Source organism: Eretmochelys imbricata, chromosome 11 (genome assembly GCF_965152235.1).
Source record: "Eretmochelys imbricata isolate rEreImb1 chromosome 11, rEreImb1.hap1, whole genome shotgun sequence".
In the NCBI taxonomy this organism is placed as follows: domain Eukaryota; kingdom Metazoa; phylum Chordata; order Testudines; family Cheloniidae; genus Eretmochelys; species Eretmochelys imbricata.
In genome coordinates this window covers 47,441,802-47,458,382 of record NC_135582.1, presented here as the reverse complement: position 1 = coordinate 47,458,382, position 16,581 = coordinate 47,441,802, and the positions used below count along the sequence as shown (strand labels likewise).

General features: G+C 39.2%; 1 protein-coding gene across 1 annotated transcript in view; it reads left to right on the top strand.

The window, feature by feature from the left end:
• The window catches only part of PDE1A (phosphodiesterase 1A), a 242,230-nt gene that overhangs the window by 162,360 nt on the left and 63,289 nt on the right, over nt 1-16,581 (top strand). The window contains exons 3-5 of the mRNA XM_077829867.1: nt 12,769-12,951; nt 14,482-14,548; nt 15,387-15,503. Of these exons, the coding sequence (XP_077685993.1) occupies nt 12,769-12,951; nt 14,482-14,548; nt 15,387-15,503 (367 nt within the window). The remainder of the gene's footprint in view (nt 1-12,768; nt 12,952-14,481; nt 14,549-15,386; nt 15,504-16,581) is intronic.

Below are 16,581 nucleotides of genomic sequence, written 5' to 3'. Positions count from 1 at the left end.
TTTGTAATAAGCTGCAGGTTTTTCTGAGAGGTGAGTTTAACACAATTACTGGGGATATGAAACACCTCTAAAATAACTGCAAATCTAGGGATTTTAGCTACAATTCTGCAAATTTGCCCCCCTCCTCCCAGTTCATATATGATGTTTAGTAAACTGATCATGCCATTTTCAAGTAGTTACTGATTTTTACTAACTGAACATTATTACTAATTTTTTTTTATTTTTCAGTCTTGTCCTAATTAAACCCTCCATCTCTTTTATGATATCTTTCACTTGCCTGTTCCCTTCTCACCACCTTTGCATACTGCCTCCAAAGATCTTCCTTGTCTTCCCTTCCTTCTAAAATCTTGTGGGGGCCAACAAAAGGCAGTTTGATAGAACATTCAGATATTTGCATTTTAAAAACCTTCAGCCTTAACTTCTGTGAAATGAGCTTTTGAATCAGAGACGGCCCTGGGCCAGACACCAGATACAACCCTCTTGGACAGTTGGGAAAATTTGGGCTATAAATCTACACTTCTGAATAGAAAAGGCAGCTGAAAGAGGAAGGGGCGTTTATCACACAAGTGAAATTTTTCACTAACTTCTGTAGCAATGAAATCCAGAATTAGACATTTTGTGTCCCACCACTACTTTATCACCATAGTGCTTGTAGTTCTCCATATCATCTTTGCCATTTATTGCAATTAAGTTACTGCCAATAATGTCAGGTCAACTCTTCTAAGCCTGCTCCTTGATACCTCTTAAGAGGCTAATATGGAGGTGGATTCTTCCCTGTAAGACTGATACGTTTGTTGCTTGGGCAAGAAAGTCCTATTTCTGCTTGAGATGGACCTCAATCACTGTTATATTTGATCCAAATTCAATGGAAGTAAATGAGAGATTTTCAGTCGACTTAGGATGGGGACATAGAAGAGGCAGGTATGAAGTATTCAAGAATTGGATACGACTGTGTAAGTTAATTTAGGGAGAGAACTGTTAAGCCAGTAAAATTCATGAAAGGTCATGGATGGTGGTTAAAAATGTGAAAGAATTGGCCTTTTGGACTATAAGTACTTTATCTTCCCATGGGTTCTTCAGTTCTCTGTATGAAAAGTACTTTGTTTTATAAACAGTTTCCAGGGGTTGATTCCTGGCTTAATCGGTTGACTGAGTTGAAGAGCCAATTTCCACCCACTATGCATAACAGTGGGTGCTGTGGAAGCCACAAAATATATTTTACTGAATTAGAATTTCAGTATCTTCACAGGCGGTATGACAGATCAGCAGTAAGGGTTTATTTTTTCACCATCAGATAATTTTAAGTGGTTTAAATTTGGACTCATTTTCTTATCTCTCCTCTCCTCCATAGTACATTTTATGTATTCCTAAGGGAGAAAAAATGTACTTCTGACTATTCCATTATTATATTTAAAATTCTAATTAAATGAAAAGGCTGGAAATTAGCAATACTTGGAGTTTGAAGAGTTACATTCTGTAAAAAGCATTCTACCATGACAAATAGATCTAGTTGTTAGTTATTCTAAGTACAATATTAATTTGTCTCTCATTTTTACAGTACGTTTTAAGTGCTCTGTGCCATATTCTCTGCTCAGTTTTTGCACATCATTCCCACTACTGTCAATGGGAGTGCCACCCAGGGAATGAATGTAATTAAATGCAAAATCTTAACACACCCACATTCCACATACTGTATATATTTAATATAAGATATTATATATGTGCACAGTGCAAGAGAATTAATGTTACATAAATAAATGAAATCTTAGATTTAGCATTTCCTGACTTTTTGTGTTTAGCTAATTTAATGTTGCATTAATATAGGGGATTTTTGGTTAGCTTTTTATATTATTTAGTTTTATGTAGAGAAAATATTACCTGTCCATGCATACTAAAATTTAAATAATTTCAACAAGGCTTTGAAGTTCACACCTCCCAGAAATTAATAAGATTCTGGGGAGCAGTGTCAACAACTTAGTGAGGTGAATAGGATAGAGGGGAGTAGCAGGCTCACATCTCTGCTGAAGTTATTTGGCTGGATACGTTTTTCTGCAAGACTGACTTTACAAGGCAGTTGCACAACTGAAACAGTGAGAGAGACCCTTGATTCCCTATTCTGCAAATGCTTATGCATGTGAACATAAGATAAGAATATAAGAACATAAGAATGGCCATACTGAGTCAGACCAACGGTCCATCTAGCCCAGTATCCTGTCTGCCAATGCCAGGTGCCCCAGAGGGAATGAACAGAACAGGTAATCATCAAGCTATCCATCCCCTGTTGCCCATTCCCTGCTTCTGTAAAACAGAGGCTAGGGACACCATCCCTGCCCATCCTGGCTAATAGCCATTGAGTATTCCCATTGAGGAAAGTTAACTCGAGTGAGTATTCCCATTGAGCAAAGTTAAGCTCGAGGGTACAGCTGGGGGAAAATTTCAGGACAAAACTTTTTTTTCCCCACTAAAAATGCAAATTTAGCAACAATGAAATGTTTTGAGGATCATTTTGATGCCATCAAGTTGCTCATTTAGGGGTGCAAAGAATAATCAGTTAAGAAAAAATCAAAATGTTTCATTTTGACATTAAAATGTTTTGATTTTTTTGTATGAAACAACTTTTCATTTCAAAATTTCCTTTAATTTAGTTTTTTTAAAAAGTTCAGAAACATTTCAGTGAAACCAAAACAAAATATTTCAGTTTTGTCAAAATTAAATGTTTTGTTTGACCCAAAATGATATGTTTTTTTTCTTGTTTTTAGCTTTTTGATTCTCTGAAAATTTCAAAAATTGTTTTTTGGTCTGACCTGAAACTATATTTTTTTTCAACTTTTCGAAATTGCCAACAAGCCTCGTTCGCCTAGTTTTACTCAAGGTTCTTCTCACATGTCTCCTTAAGTAATACGTGTGTATGCTTGCAGAATCTGACCCTTAATATGGAGGCTGAGGATGCACGTTTTACAGTCACTGTCCTGCAGATCATCCCAGCATCAGTCTCTGGGTTTTTGAGGCCAGGAAAGTAGCGTGCACATGTGTACACACACACACAATCACGCACAAAAAAGCTAAGGCTTTCATTAAGATCTGCTACTTTTTAGCATGAAAATGAACATGAAATGAAAATTTTACACAAACATGCTCAGAAGTGATTGTTCAGTTTGATCTAACTTTCTGATTTATAATGTTTTTTCTTTTTCTTTTCCTAAGTAGTAAAGGGCCTGGTCCTCACTTGTTCCAAGCAAAATTTTGAGGTTTTTCCTGAGTTATTGATAAGTGAAGAAGTCTAAAAACAAATTTTGTAGTAGCAGTGTTTTCCCCTTTCACTTTCCAGTAACTCAAAAACAGCTGCAAGGATTTTCCTCAAATCAAAACAAATGAAAGTCATCACCTCTAGTCTGTGAATGAACCTGGAAAGTTTCAGCCCCAAAGGAGATTTTTTTCAGGAAATTAGAAGCAGATGCACAAAATCCTGCCAAATTTTAACTCACAAAACCTATGTTCTGTCTTAATCTTTTCTTTTAACAGTCATTACTTCTTTCTGTCTCCACTTTGTAAATACTCTTTTTGCACACACATAGCTAAGCCATGTGCTTTGAATCCTGCCTCCTAGAATTCATTATGAATAATATTTCTTTGTCTCTGTCTTCTCTTGTGACTGCAGAGGTGTTGAGAATAAAGTTGACAACTCTAGGGATTAATGCTGGTTCTGTTTTTCCCTGTTTATTATGTAATGTCCTAACTCCTTCAGAATAAGACCATGAAAAAAATCTTCTGCTTTAAGCTCTTTGATCTCAACAACTCTAGTACAACTGAGGTTTTCTATGCCCTCATTTTGTTGTGCTTATGGTACAGTTCCATCATTCTGTTCTCAGTGTTGCCCAATTCTTCACGTTTTCCTTGACTGTATGCACTACTGTATGTGAGGTACTATACTAGTTGGATGTTGTCTTTTCAAGAGATTGTACCTCAAGCTTAGTTGAAATATCTTTCCTCTCCAACACGCATAATGTCTTTGAAGTACTCTTATGTATAAAGTTACTGTCTGGCAATTCTGAATTCTGCATTACACAGAGGACCTCCTGCTGAGCAGCCTGCTGGCGAAAGTCACAGGTGCAGCTGAATTGATGCTAAACACAGTTTAGCTGCAAGTGTAAACCAGGACAAACTGTGGTCAGCATGACTTAAGAAATCATGCTTAAATCCTGCAGGGAGGTGGGTTTGGAGGCAGGTCTGGCTGGCATGTTCTCTTTACTTGCAGTGTTTCACCATATTTGTGGCAAAGGTGTTGAATACTTAGGTAGCCCCATTATAATCGTTCATGTGTGTCTCCGCAGTTTCTGAGTCTTAATCTCTGTGAGGTAGTGGAATACTATTCTCCTCATTGTACAGATGGGAAACTAAGGCACAGAGAGACACTCACTTGCCTAAAGTGGCACAGGAAGTCTGCGGTGGAGCAGGCACCCAAACCCAGGTCTCGAAAGTTGTAGTCTAGTGCCCTAACTACTGAACAGTCCTTCCTCTTGCTCCACGACTTGCAGTTAAACCACGTTCAGCATCAGTTGAGCTGCACTCGTTCTCTCAGCAGCAGGTAAATTCCCTACAATAGACAAGGCCTGGGTGTCAAACGTAACTGTTAAATGTGCAGGAGTATTAAGAAGGGGGAATAATATGAGTGTCCGTGAGGCTTTCCAACTAACCTATAGCCAATCCTGGTCTTAATTAACATGAGTTCCTCTTATCTGCTCAGTAATAACGTTCATTGGGGGGAAAAATCAATAATTCCTTGTTCTTTTATTGAAGTTTTGTAAGGAAATGGAGATTTGAAGTGTATAGGTAATTGGAGAGTACAAGTAAAAATGCTCTTTAGTGTGAAATTTTTGTATGTTAAATGGTGCCATCCACATGGGCGTACCATAGAGGTTACATGGATCAGTGATTACATTACAGTGATCAGTAATTACATCAGAGTGACCTCATAATACATCTGCTCTAGAATCGCACTGTTGTTGTTACTGCTGTGTTTAGAGCAACAGTAGTAATAGTAAGAATGACCTGCACTTAGGAGAAGGGGCTGTACAATTTACTTAACGTATTTAATGTAGTGATTTACTGCAGTGGGGTAGGGCACAAAAAGCAGCTGCAAAATGACCCAGGATAAAAAGGAAAAAATTGGTGTCAAAACAAATTGCAGCTCAGCCAAATCAAAAACGGATGGTCATAGGGTCAAAAAGAAAATTTCATCTACTGTTATGTAAGTACTATATTAATATTTCTAGTTGATGCACACTTCTGTTCAATTGTTCCTTTTATCCCCATTCAATCACATTTGTACTTAAGTGCATTTTGTGAATAATAATTAAGCCAATCTAAAATTGTTTATAATATACTTTAATGAGATTTTTATGACTTGGGAAGTGTGTATCAAATTTGGTCAATTTTCAATGTTCATAAATGTCTGTACAGTGAAAGTGAAGTGAAATATTTACTTTAATGCATGTTCATGAGTCATAAGATCTGTATGTTATAGCATATAAATTTCCAGAGTCCTATAGCTCCCTAATGCTCGGGTATTTACTGGTGGCCTAGCTATTCACCTATATAAATATAATTAGATATCGTTCATTAGTACAACCAAGTGAATAGATTTGGAAGTAGGCAAAAATAACAGGTTTTATTAGACAAGGGTTGTATATTTTACATCATAGGTATAGGGTGAATTACAATGAATAATCCACTTGTTAAAGTAAGGCTACTTATTTCTATTGTGCAGTATGTAACTTAGTTTAGTTTTCCTTGGGTTAACTCAAATTTATATGTTTGTTTATTCATCTATATATCCAGCCAGCCAGGTATCTAGATTCTTATATGGCTCTCTTTACTGTAGTACCTCAGTGCCTCACAGTCATTAATGAATGTAACCAAAGGCCATTCATATTTCCATCACCAATGTGTACTCTGCAGAATTCCCTACTCTACAAAACTTTATTTCCCCAAAAGTCTTAGGCGTCTCTCTAAAACCCTTAGGAAAAAAACAGTTTGTAGTGCATGTACTGCTGTAATTACAGCTCTGCGAATAACCAAATTTCGGGTTCAGTGGGTGAACTGAGGTGAAGGGGGGAAGGAAATTTAAGGCAGACTTGAAACAAAAAAAAAGTTGTCCGTCAACTGAAAAACAAACAAAAAATTGTTTCAGCTCAAACAAAACACTTTCTCCAATGTAAAATGAAACATTTTGTTTTGTTTGTGAGGTTTTGGGGTTTTTTTACCTTTTTTACTTAAAAACAAAAATTCATTTTGAAAATGTCAAACAAAACATTTTAGATTTTTTTCCATAAGTTTTCCTGTTTTGGGGGGTTTTTATCAGCTGAAACAATATGACAAATTAAACACACATTTGCAAAATGTTTTGGTTGACCAGAATCTGCATTTTTGGGTTGACAAAAAGTTGAGTCCCAAAAGTTGTGCCCAGCACTAGTTATAATCACAGCTGATATTGTTTTTGTGCCACATCTTGTTCTGTGGCTTATTTCCTCAGAGCACGCACTTATACTCACATGCGCCCACGCAAAGTCTTAGAGAAGAGAAGTGTTTTTGTAAAGAAAGGCAAAAACCCTTTGGACATAATAAAGAGTCCAGCTATCTTAGTATTTGTGTTGCAGGAAATGGTGTCGATATATCTGCAGCTCTTTCACTTCTGAGGGAATCTTTGTACGAAAGATGATATCCAGAATAAAATTGTATTGTTGGTACCGAGCAAATGCCTCGGCATGGTGATAGAGGGTACAGCTTTGCTGAAGATTACGTATTTAAGATAAGGCTTAAAATTAAGACTCCCATTGACTTCAACCTAACCATTTGTGGCTATCGAAGATCCCTGTTAACATTTGAGTAGTGTTGCTGTGCACAGTAATTCAGTGTTATCTTCATCCTCTAGGCAGCAGCTTTTTAGTGGTGGGAGAGTGATCTTCTTATAAACGGCTTGGAAAGCACTTTGAGGGCCTTTGGAGTGAAAGATGTATGGTATTATTTATTATTATTGTATTAAAATGGAGGTGGGTGAAGAAAAGGCAGCTTGAGCGTCAAAGATTTATACTGCTGAGGAGCTTTTAATTTTGTTTTTGTTTTTCTTTTACTTTTGTTTCAGTTCTGAACTAGAATACAAGTAAAATAAGTTGTAACAAATCCTAAGAACAATAAAATAAGGATATGAATGTATATGGATAGAAAGATGAATGAAACTACTTGCTATTAACATAGTACATAGGAGGGAGGACCCTCCTCAGAGACGACGACCCCACTGTATTAGGTGCTATACAAACAAAGAATATCTCTGCCCCAAAGAGCTTACAGTCTAAGCATAAGTCAAGAGACAACAGATGGATGCAGATTGATGGGAGTACAAGGAAACAATGAGATAATATGGGTTAGCATGATAGGCAGTGGTATCAAATGCACCAGTAACCTAAACATTGTCAAGGTTTTTTTTTTGTTTGTTTTTATAGGCATTACAGCAAAGGAGTGTTTTTAAGAAGCAATTTGAAGGAGGATAATGAAATAGCTTTGCAGATGTTAACAGGGAGTTCCTCCCTTGCAAGAGGAGCAGCACAGGAAAAAGCACAAAGGTGCTTGTTTGAAAATTTAATAAGTGTGCAAGGGAGACTGTTTCCTGGGCCAATCAGAGGCAGGATTTAACATCTTGATAGTAAATGAGATGCAAGACGATGACAGCCTGGAGGAGTTTTAGCTGTGTGGTTAAATAGGAAAGGCCATATCTTAGAGATGTTCTGCAGAAAAAATATGTAAGATTTAGGCAAAGCCTGGGTGTGAGGATCTGCTGAGAAGTCTGAGTTGAAGATGATGCCTAGATTACAGGCCTGTGGTGGTGTTCACAGTGGTTGAGAAAGGAGTTGGGGAAGAGCTTGGGAGGAAAGTTTAAGAGCTCTGTTTTAGCCATGTTGAGTTGACAGCTAGATCCATGAGGAGATGTCAAAGAGTTTGGCTGAGATCCAGTTTGGATGGAAAGACAGGTCTGGAGTAGAGAGGCAGATCTTTGAGTCAACAGGTGATGCTTGCAGATGAGATTACCCATAGGTAAGGTTTAGAAGGAGAAGAAAAGGGGACCCAGGCTAGAACCCTGTGAACCCGCACAGAAAGTTGGAGGGCAGATGAGAAAGATCCTCCAAAGGGACCTGCTGAAGAAGGGATTAGAGAGGTCAGAGGAGAACAAGGAGAGAACAGAGCCATGGAAGTCAAAGGAGCACAACGTTTCAAAAAGAACATGGTTAATGGTGTTAAAGGCACCTGACAGGGCAAAGTACTGGTTGTGAACTTTGACTAGGAAGAGGCCTCTGGAGACTTTGACAAGAGCAGTTTCAGTTGAGTGCAATGGGTGAAATCATGATTGGAGTGGGGTTTAGGATGGAATTGGAGGAGAGGAACTCCAGACAGCAATGGTAGATATTGAAGGTAATATATATATGAATGACTGATGCATTTCAAAGCACCCATTTAAAATGTTCATTCAGTTGGGTTCTTTAAAGAAACTAATAATGCATTAGGAAAACTTACTGATGTTTTACAGTCCTCTTAGATATCCCGGGAAGGGAGCTGTAGAAAATGTATAATAGCTGAGGATCTGGCCCACCACACAATGTCTGTATTACAGCCATTGGTTTCCTAGCTTGTTAAGCAGGAATGAGAACCATTTGGGATATGTTTACTCTACACGCCACTGGTGGCGGTGTGTAAGGTATATGTCTACATGCCACAGTGAAAAGCAGGCTGCATTCACACTTTGGAGTGTAGCTACATGTGTTAGTGAAAGGCTCTGGCAGAGGGCTGGCAACCTGGAAAGGCTTCAGCAGCTCCATGCCAGAGCCTTTCTCTGCTGCCGGGAAAGGCTCCAGCAACGGGGAGCTGGCAGAGCCTTTTCCGTCTGTCTCCCCCATTCCAAAACTTTTCCCCACGGGAGAGTCTTTTCCTGCAGAGGGGAAAGGCTCCAGCACCGGGAGGCAGTAGGGCAACACACTGCTAAAAATAGCAGGGTAGACAGGGAAGCGCACCTTGGGGTGAATAGAGTGTGTGAACGGTGTTTACTCACCTATATACCCACACCCTTCAGGTGTGTCTTTACTCTACTTGCCTAGCCGTGCCCCATCGGTTACGTTGCTATTTATACCTGGGCTAGGGGGCAGGTATGTACTTCACATGCCTCCGAAACAAGCATGCAGTCAAGAGACAACAGTACAATCAAACTGTCTCTTGAATGTAAATTACCACCCAGATATCTCTCATGAGAAATAAGGGGTCCCATGAGAATTGGTGGAATGTGCCTTGAAACAAGGAGGGGGCAACTATACAGTAAAAAGAAACAACTTTTGTTAAAAAGGCAACTTTCTCCTGTTCCCTTGTTCCTGTGCTCTGTGTTCATATAGAAACTCCTCTTAACATCCATCACAAGCAGGCTAGGCCCTACCTTAGCAAGTGAACAGTAAAAATGGCCAGAGAAAATTAAATTTTCAACCAGTTTCTAGTTTTTAATCTCCTTTCAGAGGAAAAATACCAAGCTCCCCCTCCCACACACAATGTCAGAGAAAATGGGTTTGTATGTGGTAGCTATGAAGAATTTGGAAAGTATTCAATTCTCCAGCCTGGAGGAGCTCTTTTAATGCTGTTTCACCATTCCTTGGGCTGGAATCCATTGTGGAAAAGGACTGGAAAAGTTAATAGGAATGAAACTGAGAGGACACAAACCAAGAGGGTTCTAGAGAAATTACTCTCTAACTCTGTAGACTTTAATAGAGAATATAGGATTGGGGGGGAGCTGTCCAATAGAATTCTATAGCAGGTACAAAATTCACTATTAAATTCAATAGCTTTTGATGGTCCAACATATCTATAGAAAAGCTATTTTCTATGAAATTCTATAGGACTTCTGGGTAAAGGATGGGGACTCCAAACCCTGAACACTCTCAATACATGGCTTTAGCCATTGCTTTCAAGTTAATATGCTCCCCCCCACGCCCCCCCCCCCCATGCTCCTGGCCTGCCCTCAAACTCTTCTGCACTAGCCTATACACAAAACTCTCCATTTTTGGTTTTTACCCAATTTCAAAAAAAATCCCAGGTTTTGAAAAAACAGCCAGCTTTTACCCACTTTTTTAATCCAAATTTTGAAAATGCTTGCACTCTCCAGACCTGGTCCCCCCTCAGGTAACTTCCATTGGGCGGCAGCTGCTGCTGCTGCACAGTGGTGGAGCAGGATGGGCAAGGAGTTGGGTTCTGGCAGCAGAGACCACCTGACCACTGCAGTGACAAGCCTGCAAAGAACGGAAGGCCTACACTACCCCAACTCCGCCATCACCTTCTGTGCATATCAGGTAGCCCTCATCGCTCTGGCCGCTGGCCCTTCATTTTGGTTTTTACTGATTTCCGCCCCCCCCATCTTTTCATTTTTTTATATAAGTACAGATAATTCCCAGGAAACTTTAAACAAAATACAAACCAAAAACAAAGGCCATCTGTACCATACACGGGTGTGTGCTTGTTCTGCATCAGCCTAATTCTTATGAAGTTCAAGATCCACATTGTGTTATACTGAAGTGCCTTCTACAACTGTTAAATTGCAGGTGAATTTCATCCCATTTGAGAAATAATTTGAACACTTATAAAATGATTGAGGGACTATTAGATTTTTTTCCTGGTTATATAATACATATATCAAATGCCAAATAGTCAGGACTATAAACATTACAATTGCCCCAAAGATCTTTTATAATAAAGTCGAACTATTGGGGATTTAAGTGGATTACACTGTAGTTTAAATTTGGGGAACAAGATCAATTTGTGCCTTCAATCCAGGGCCAGGGGGAGGGGCACACCCTGTTTATAAAGGCTCCCTGGGCTTTCACCCATGCCTAAGGCCGGCCCTGTGTGGGGGGTAGGTAAGTATTATCTTCCCTATTTTACAGATGTGCACAGAAAGTTAGGGCCTAAATATTCATACGTGTGTACATAGCAAAATCCATATTGAGGCATCTCTTACTTTCAGAGATGCTGAGCTGGATTTAGGTGCCTAAGGGCTTGCCTTCATTATGGGGGAAAGTTGACCTAAGTTACACAACTCCAGCTGTGTGAATAATGTAGCTGGAGTCGACGTAGCTTAGGTCGATTTACTGCGGTGTCTTCACTGCGCTGCATCAATTGGAGATGCTCTCCAGTCTACTTCCCTTACTCTTCTCGGGGAGCTGGAGTACCGGAGTCGACCGGAGAGCGCCCTGCCATTGATTTAGCAGGTCTTCACTAGACCCGCTAAATGGATCCCTGCTGCATTCATTGATCACCCTGTAGTGAAGACCAGCCCTAACTGAAGGAAGTGTGAAGCTGGGATTAATCTCCGGATCTTAATCACTGGCTTCTCCTGAAGACACGAGCAAGGGAAACTCTTTCTGGTTCCAACCCAACTCTGCTATTCCAGCGAAGCTCTTTCTCTATATCTTTTTTCAAAGAACATAGAATTAGCTTTTCTAACCTTTTTGATTACCTGAGAGCTTTGAGTGCCCGAGTTATTGTTATCCTTTGTAGTACAACACCTTTGCCACCACTACTGTTTTTTCCCTTATAATATGTTGTCCAAACCTGTGCACAGCAAGTACTCCAAATTTAGCCTCATCAGTCATTTATATAATTCTGGAGGAATTTGTTAATGATGCATAATGGATGTGCAATTTTTGTGCTATTACCAACTGATGCCACACTCAGAGCTGTAGTAGTCTGAAATTGTTCAGATATTCTGAGGAAAAAATATTGACTTTCTAGAGGCATAGTATTTTGTCTAGGGCTTTTAGACAGTTATCACTCCAGTACAGAAGGCAAAACTTTTTTTTGACATAGACCCAGAAACAGACACAGGCACCATAATATAGTCAAATGTGGAGGCTCTGTTTTATGCCAGAGTCTCAATCTTCCCTCTTCCATGCTTGAGGTGAGAGATGAAATGAGGAGAGCCACAAGCTGTCCTAGACATAGAGGCAAATGCCCACCTTGCCATGTTTGGATGGTTCAAAAAATCTACAGAAAAATTTCCATTTGCTATGAAATTCTATAGGACTTTTCTGTAAACGGTGGGGATTGCAAACCCTGCACACACTGTCATCAGAAGGCTATGGCCCCTGCATTCAAGTTACTGTACACCCAGCCACTGCACTCCTGGCCTGCCCTCAAACTCCCTTCTTTGCTGGCTTATACAGACCAATGCCTAAGCCGCCAACTGGGTCATAGGGACCTCAGTCAGACCCTACCTAATCCACCGGCCACACTGGAACCTGCTGCACTTGCAAGAATTGTAACTTAAAGACCAAAAACCAGATGTGGTGGGTTGGATGGCATGTGATCTTCCCATACCCTACAGCGTAGGAAGCGATGGGGGTGGGAGGTGGGGGGAAGAGGTGAGATTAGAAGCAGTTCCCACACACTGACGGCAAAAATGGGTGGAAGGAAGGAACAGGAGGCATGTAGAATGCTGTCACAACTGCCCCCAGTTGAGCTCTCTTGCCTCGCTCCCTCCCATCCTTCCCCACCCCAAAGGGTGTTTCCAGTGCTCCCAGCCCTATCAAAGCCCTTCCCCAGTGAGCAGGGTAAGCATTTAGTGACCCAGAGACAATGCTACAAACTAATCTAACTGCCACTAAAACTGTACATTTTCAGCTGGTCACTTATTCTCACTTTGTTGTTTCAGTTTGCCTGGTTCTCAGTTATTCATATCTTTTATAGGAGACTTTTGGATACTGAAGATGAACTCTCTGACATCCAATCTGATTCAGTCCCACTGGAAGTACGGGACTGGCTGGCGTCTACCTTCACGAGGAAAATGGGGATGACGAAAAGGAGACCTGAAGAAAAGCCAAAATTTCGAAGCATTGTACATGCTGTACAGGCTGGGATATTTGTAGAAAGGTGATTGTGGATTTTAGTGTGATAGCAGATAACATGTTTAACCACAATGGTGCTATCTGAGCCAAATGCTAGGCAACAAGTGGCACCAGGATGCGTACCAAAATTGGAGATGAGCCTGAACCAAATATTTGGGAAAGTTCAGATCTACATCTGAATGCCATCCTCACCTCATCTCTCTAATGGTCTGTACTTAGATCTAAATGAAATCCCTAGATACCAATCCTCTTGAACTTTGGAAAGTTCTGGACCCAAACTCCATGGTTTAGACCCATATACACCAAAATATGCCAAAGACTCAACATTTACTTTTTTATTTATAATTTTGTATAATTTTTTTCAAATACAACAAATATACCAAAATACCAGATTGATCAGAATACACAAAGTAAATAAAGAGGGTTAGGATAAAGGGAGGGGAGGGGACTGGACGGGAAGTGGCATAACTATCTTCAGGGTCTACATTAATCATAGACCTCTAAAAAGTCAGCCCAAATGGCTTTGAATTTTTTGGGCTTTCCCTTTCTGCCAAATGCCAGTTCATTCACTGCGATGTCAGCCATATCCCTGAGCCAGGTATCAATATTTGGTGGGGATCGACTTTTCCATTTTTGCAGGATTAATTTTTTTGCAGCCAAAGCTGCACACTGGAACCACGCTGCCTTGTTACCAGGTAATTTCCAGGTATCAAGAATATATCCAAGAGTGAAACTTCAGTGAAACTCCAACTTAGCATCCAATATGAAATTGGTCCTTTGACACACACCCCTTTATCAGAAATTCTTGATACAGGAGGACTGCCAAAACATATGAGCTAAAGTAGCACAAAGGGAGTTACATTACCAACAGCATTTATGAGGACCATTACCTATGTGTGGACGAGAATATTTGCAAAAGTGTCTTTTGGTGAATCAACCATAGTCCCAGATCTAAAGTTGCTTTTTTACATTAGATAAATTGTATTCCAATGGGTCAGAGATAGTTGTGTATCCAAATCTCTATTCCAAACAACTCAAATGATCAATCTTTGGCAACTTCACATTTACTTAAGTAATAACACAATTAACTTAGTTATATTTGATACTCGTGGTTTCATACTGAAATTAATTGAGCAGCACTGTCTTACACCAGCTGAGGATCTGTGCCTGAATATTTTAATACCTGAAACCCACATGTAGGCCATCCTTTTGTTAGGAGATAAAGCAGGTGAATCTGTGGTAATGGCACTGATGACAATACTAAACTAAAATAGCATATTTTCCTTATTCACATTAGATGATATGAATAGCTACAACAATTACTTAGAGGAGCAAGAAGTATTCCTAGCAATGTATTATTAGACCAAAAAGTCACACTTTGTAGTACACAGGATCCTCCTTCAAAGCCCATGAAGTTCATAGAAAGACTCCCACTGAGTTGAATGGATTTTGAATTAGGCCCTTAATTCAGAAATTATAAAAGAGAACTGAAAAAAGAAATGTTTTAAAAGTTAGCATAAGTACCACCTAATAAATAATGCATTTGTTCTTTTAGGATGTACCGAAGGACCTCTAACCTGGTTGGTTTGGCATACCCAGCAGAAGTGATAGTAACATTTAAGGTGAAATCAATTCAGTCATTGTGTAATTTCAATATATTTGTATGTGTGCTAATGATTTTTTTTAGGATGAAATTAGGGTGCTTTTTCTGAAAGTATTATGACCATATATGGTACTGTAGAAATGAATATGCATAAGAGATAAAAGCCATATTGAAAAATTCACAAATAGCATAGGATTATATTTATTACATCGCAATTTCATTATGATTTCAGTTAGATATCATTAGAACAATAGGACAAATTTGAGTAGAAAATTGCTTTATAAAATTTACCTGTCATGATTTTATCAGCTCCAAATTATAATAGAAATCAGTGTCTCAGAAAGCAGCATCTCTTTCCTTTTTTGGGATTGGGGGGAAGAGTAATCATGTTGTATCCAGCTACAATATACAGTCGACAATGGTATTTCTTAAGCAAGAAGGTAGAATGTAATCTGTTTCCCTAAAAGACAAATGTTATAGTGTTTACCATGATTTTTTAAAAGTATTTATGACATAGTCTCTGCAAAAGAGCACACAAGTAGTTCCATTGAACTCTGTATGGAACAATTTATGTGTATAAAGTTATTCGTGTGTTTGAAGGATCAGAGCCTTAGATTGTGAACATACAAAACAACTAGCAGTTTATCCCACAATTATATAACTCAGGATACAAGAATTTTTTTCTAATAATTTTCCTATCTAGGTTTGTTATTAGTATTAGAATAACCATTAGTATGAGTAACATGAAGTAAAAGGAACCTGTGATTTTGGGGAAATAGATATTGTTTTAAACTTTTCCATTTATTAACTGGGACCTATTTAAACATATGAATGTGTTATTTCTTTTTAATCTGCAGGATGTTGATAAATGGTCATTTGATGTGTTTGCCCTAAATGAAGCAAGTGGAGAGCACAGTCTGAAATTCATGATGTACGAGCTGTTCACCAGATATGATCTTATGAGCCGTTTCAAGGTCAGAAGCAACACACAAGACTCAAATATAAAAATAAGACATACATATTTAAAATATTAAAAAATAGGGTTATGTTTAAAAGTATATTTTATTGAACAAATGAAGTACAGAACTGCAAAGTTTAAAAGACATCAGACTATAGTCATTGTAATAACAATAAAGTTCCACCTAATAGTGTCTACAGTCATTCTGCTGCTGTTGAGATCCTGACAAAGACTGAAAGCTTAACAGGTCTTCAGCTTTTGGATGAGAAGTCCCCAGTGCACAGCAGAGTGATGCAAAAAGTGCACAAGTAGCTTGCTTCCTTATGACTTAGTACCGAGCCCATGTCCCAGACTTGGGAAGGAGACACTGTGCTGGTAGACACATAAAGTGTGGTCCTGAGCATTTGAGATAGCTTAGATCACAATCTGTGGACCTAAATCATCACTGGGCTTTCAGCTGAGTACTATATTTTTCACTTCCTCTTCCTGTTCTAAATTGTTTTAATGGCATAGTGTTAAACACCTGCCACATGCCACCCTAGAGGAGGCTACATTACAGTGCTGTCTGAGGGATATTGTATGACTTAACTATTTCATATTTGTAAAGCACTTTGAGATGCTCACCTAAAGTGTGGTATCAAAGTGCACAATACTTTATTATTTATCATTATTATGATATTGAACTAAAGTTTCACTGTCATTGTGGAAACCCAGTTTATCACACAAAATCTCTAGGAATCTTGTCTTAGGAAAAAGTTATTATTTAATTGCAGGAAAAAAAATAGAGAGCTAGGTTGTGCCTGTACTTCACAGCCCTACCTTGTGCACAATGTGAGGCCCACATTGAGGGAGTGTGAGGCTATTGAAGTCAGGGAACACCATTTGTAACCTTGACCTCCTGGACAGGTGATTGGGGCCAGGATATGAAGATCAGTCCTCTACTAGTAATCCTGTGTGTCATACCTTTGTTACGTGAATGCCTCATGAGTTCCTAGGCATACACGGGGAGTGCTCCCCTACTGCACCTATCTGGGTACAGTCCATTCCCCCTGATAGGCTGGTCCCACATTTACCGTAGTATAAGCAGGGGAATG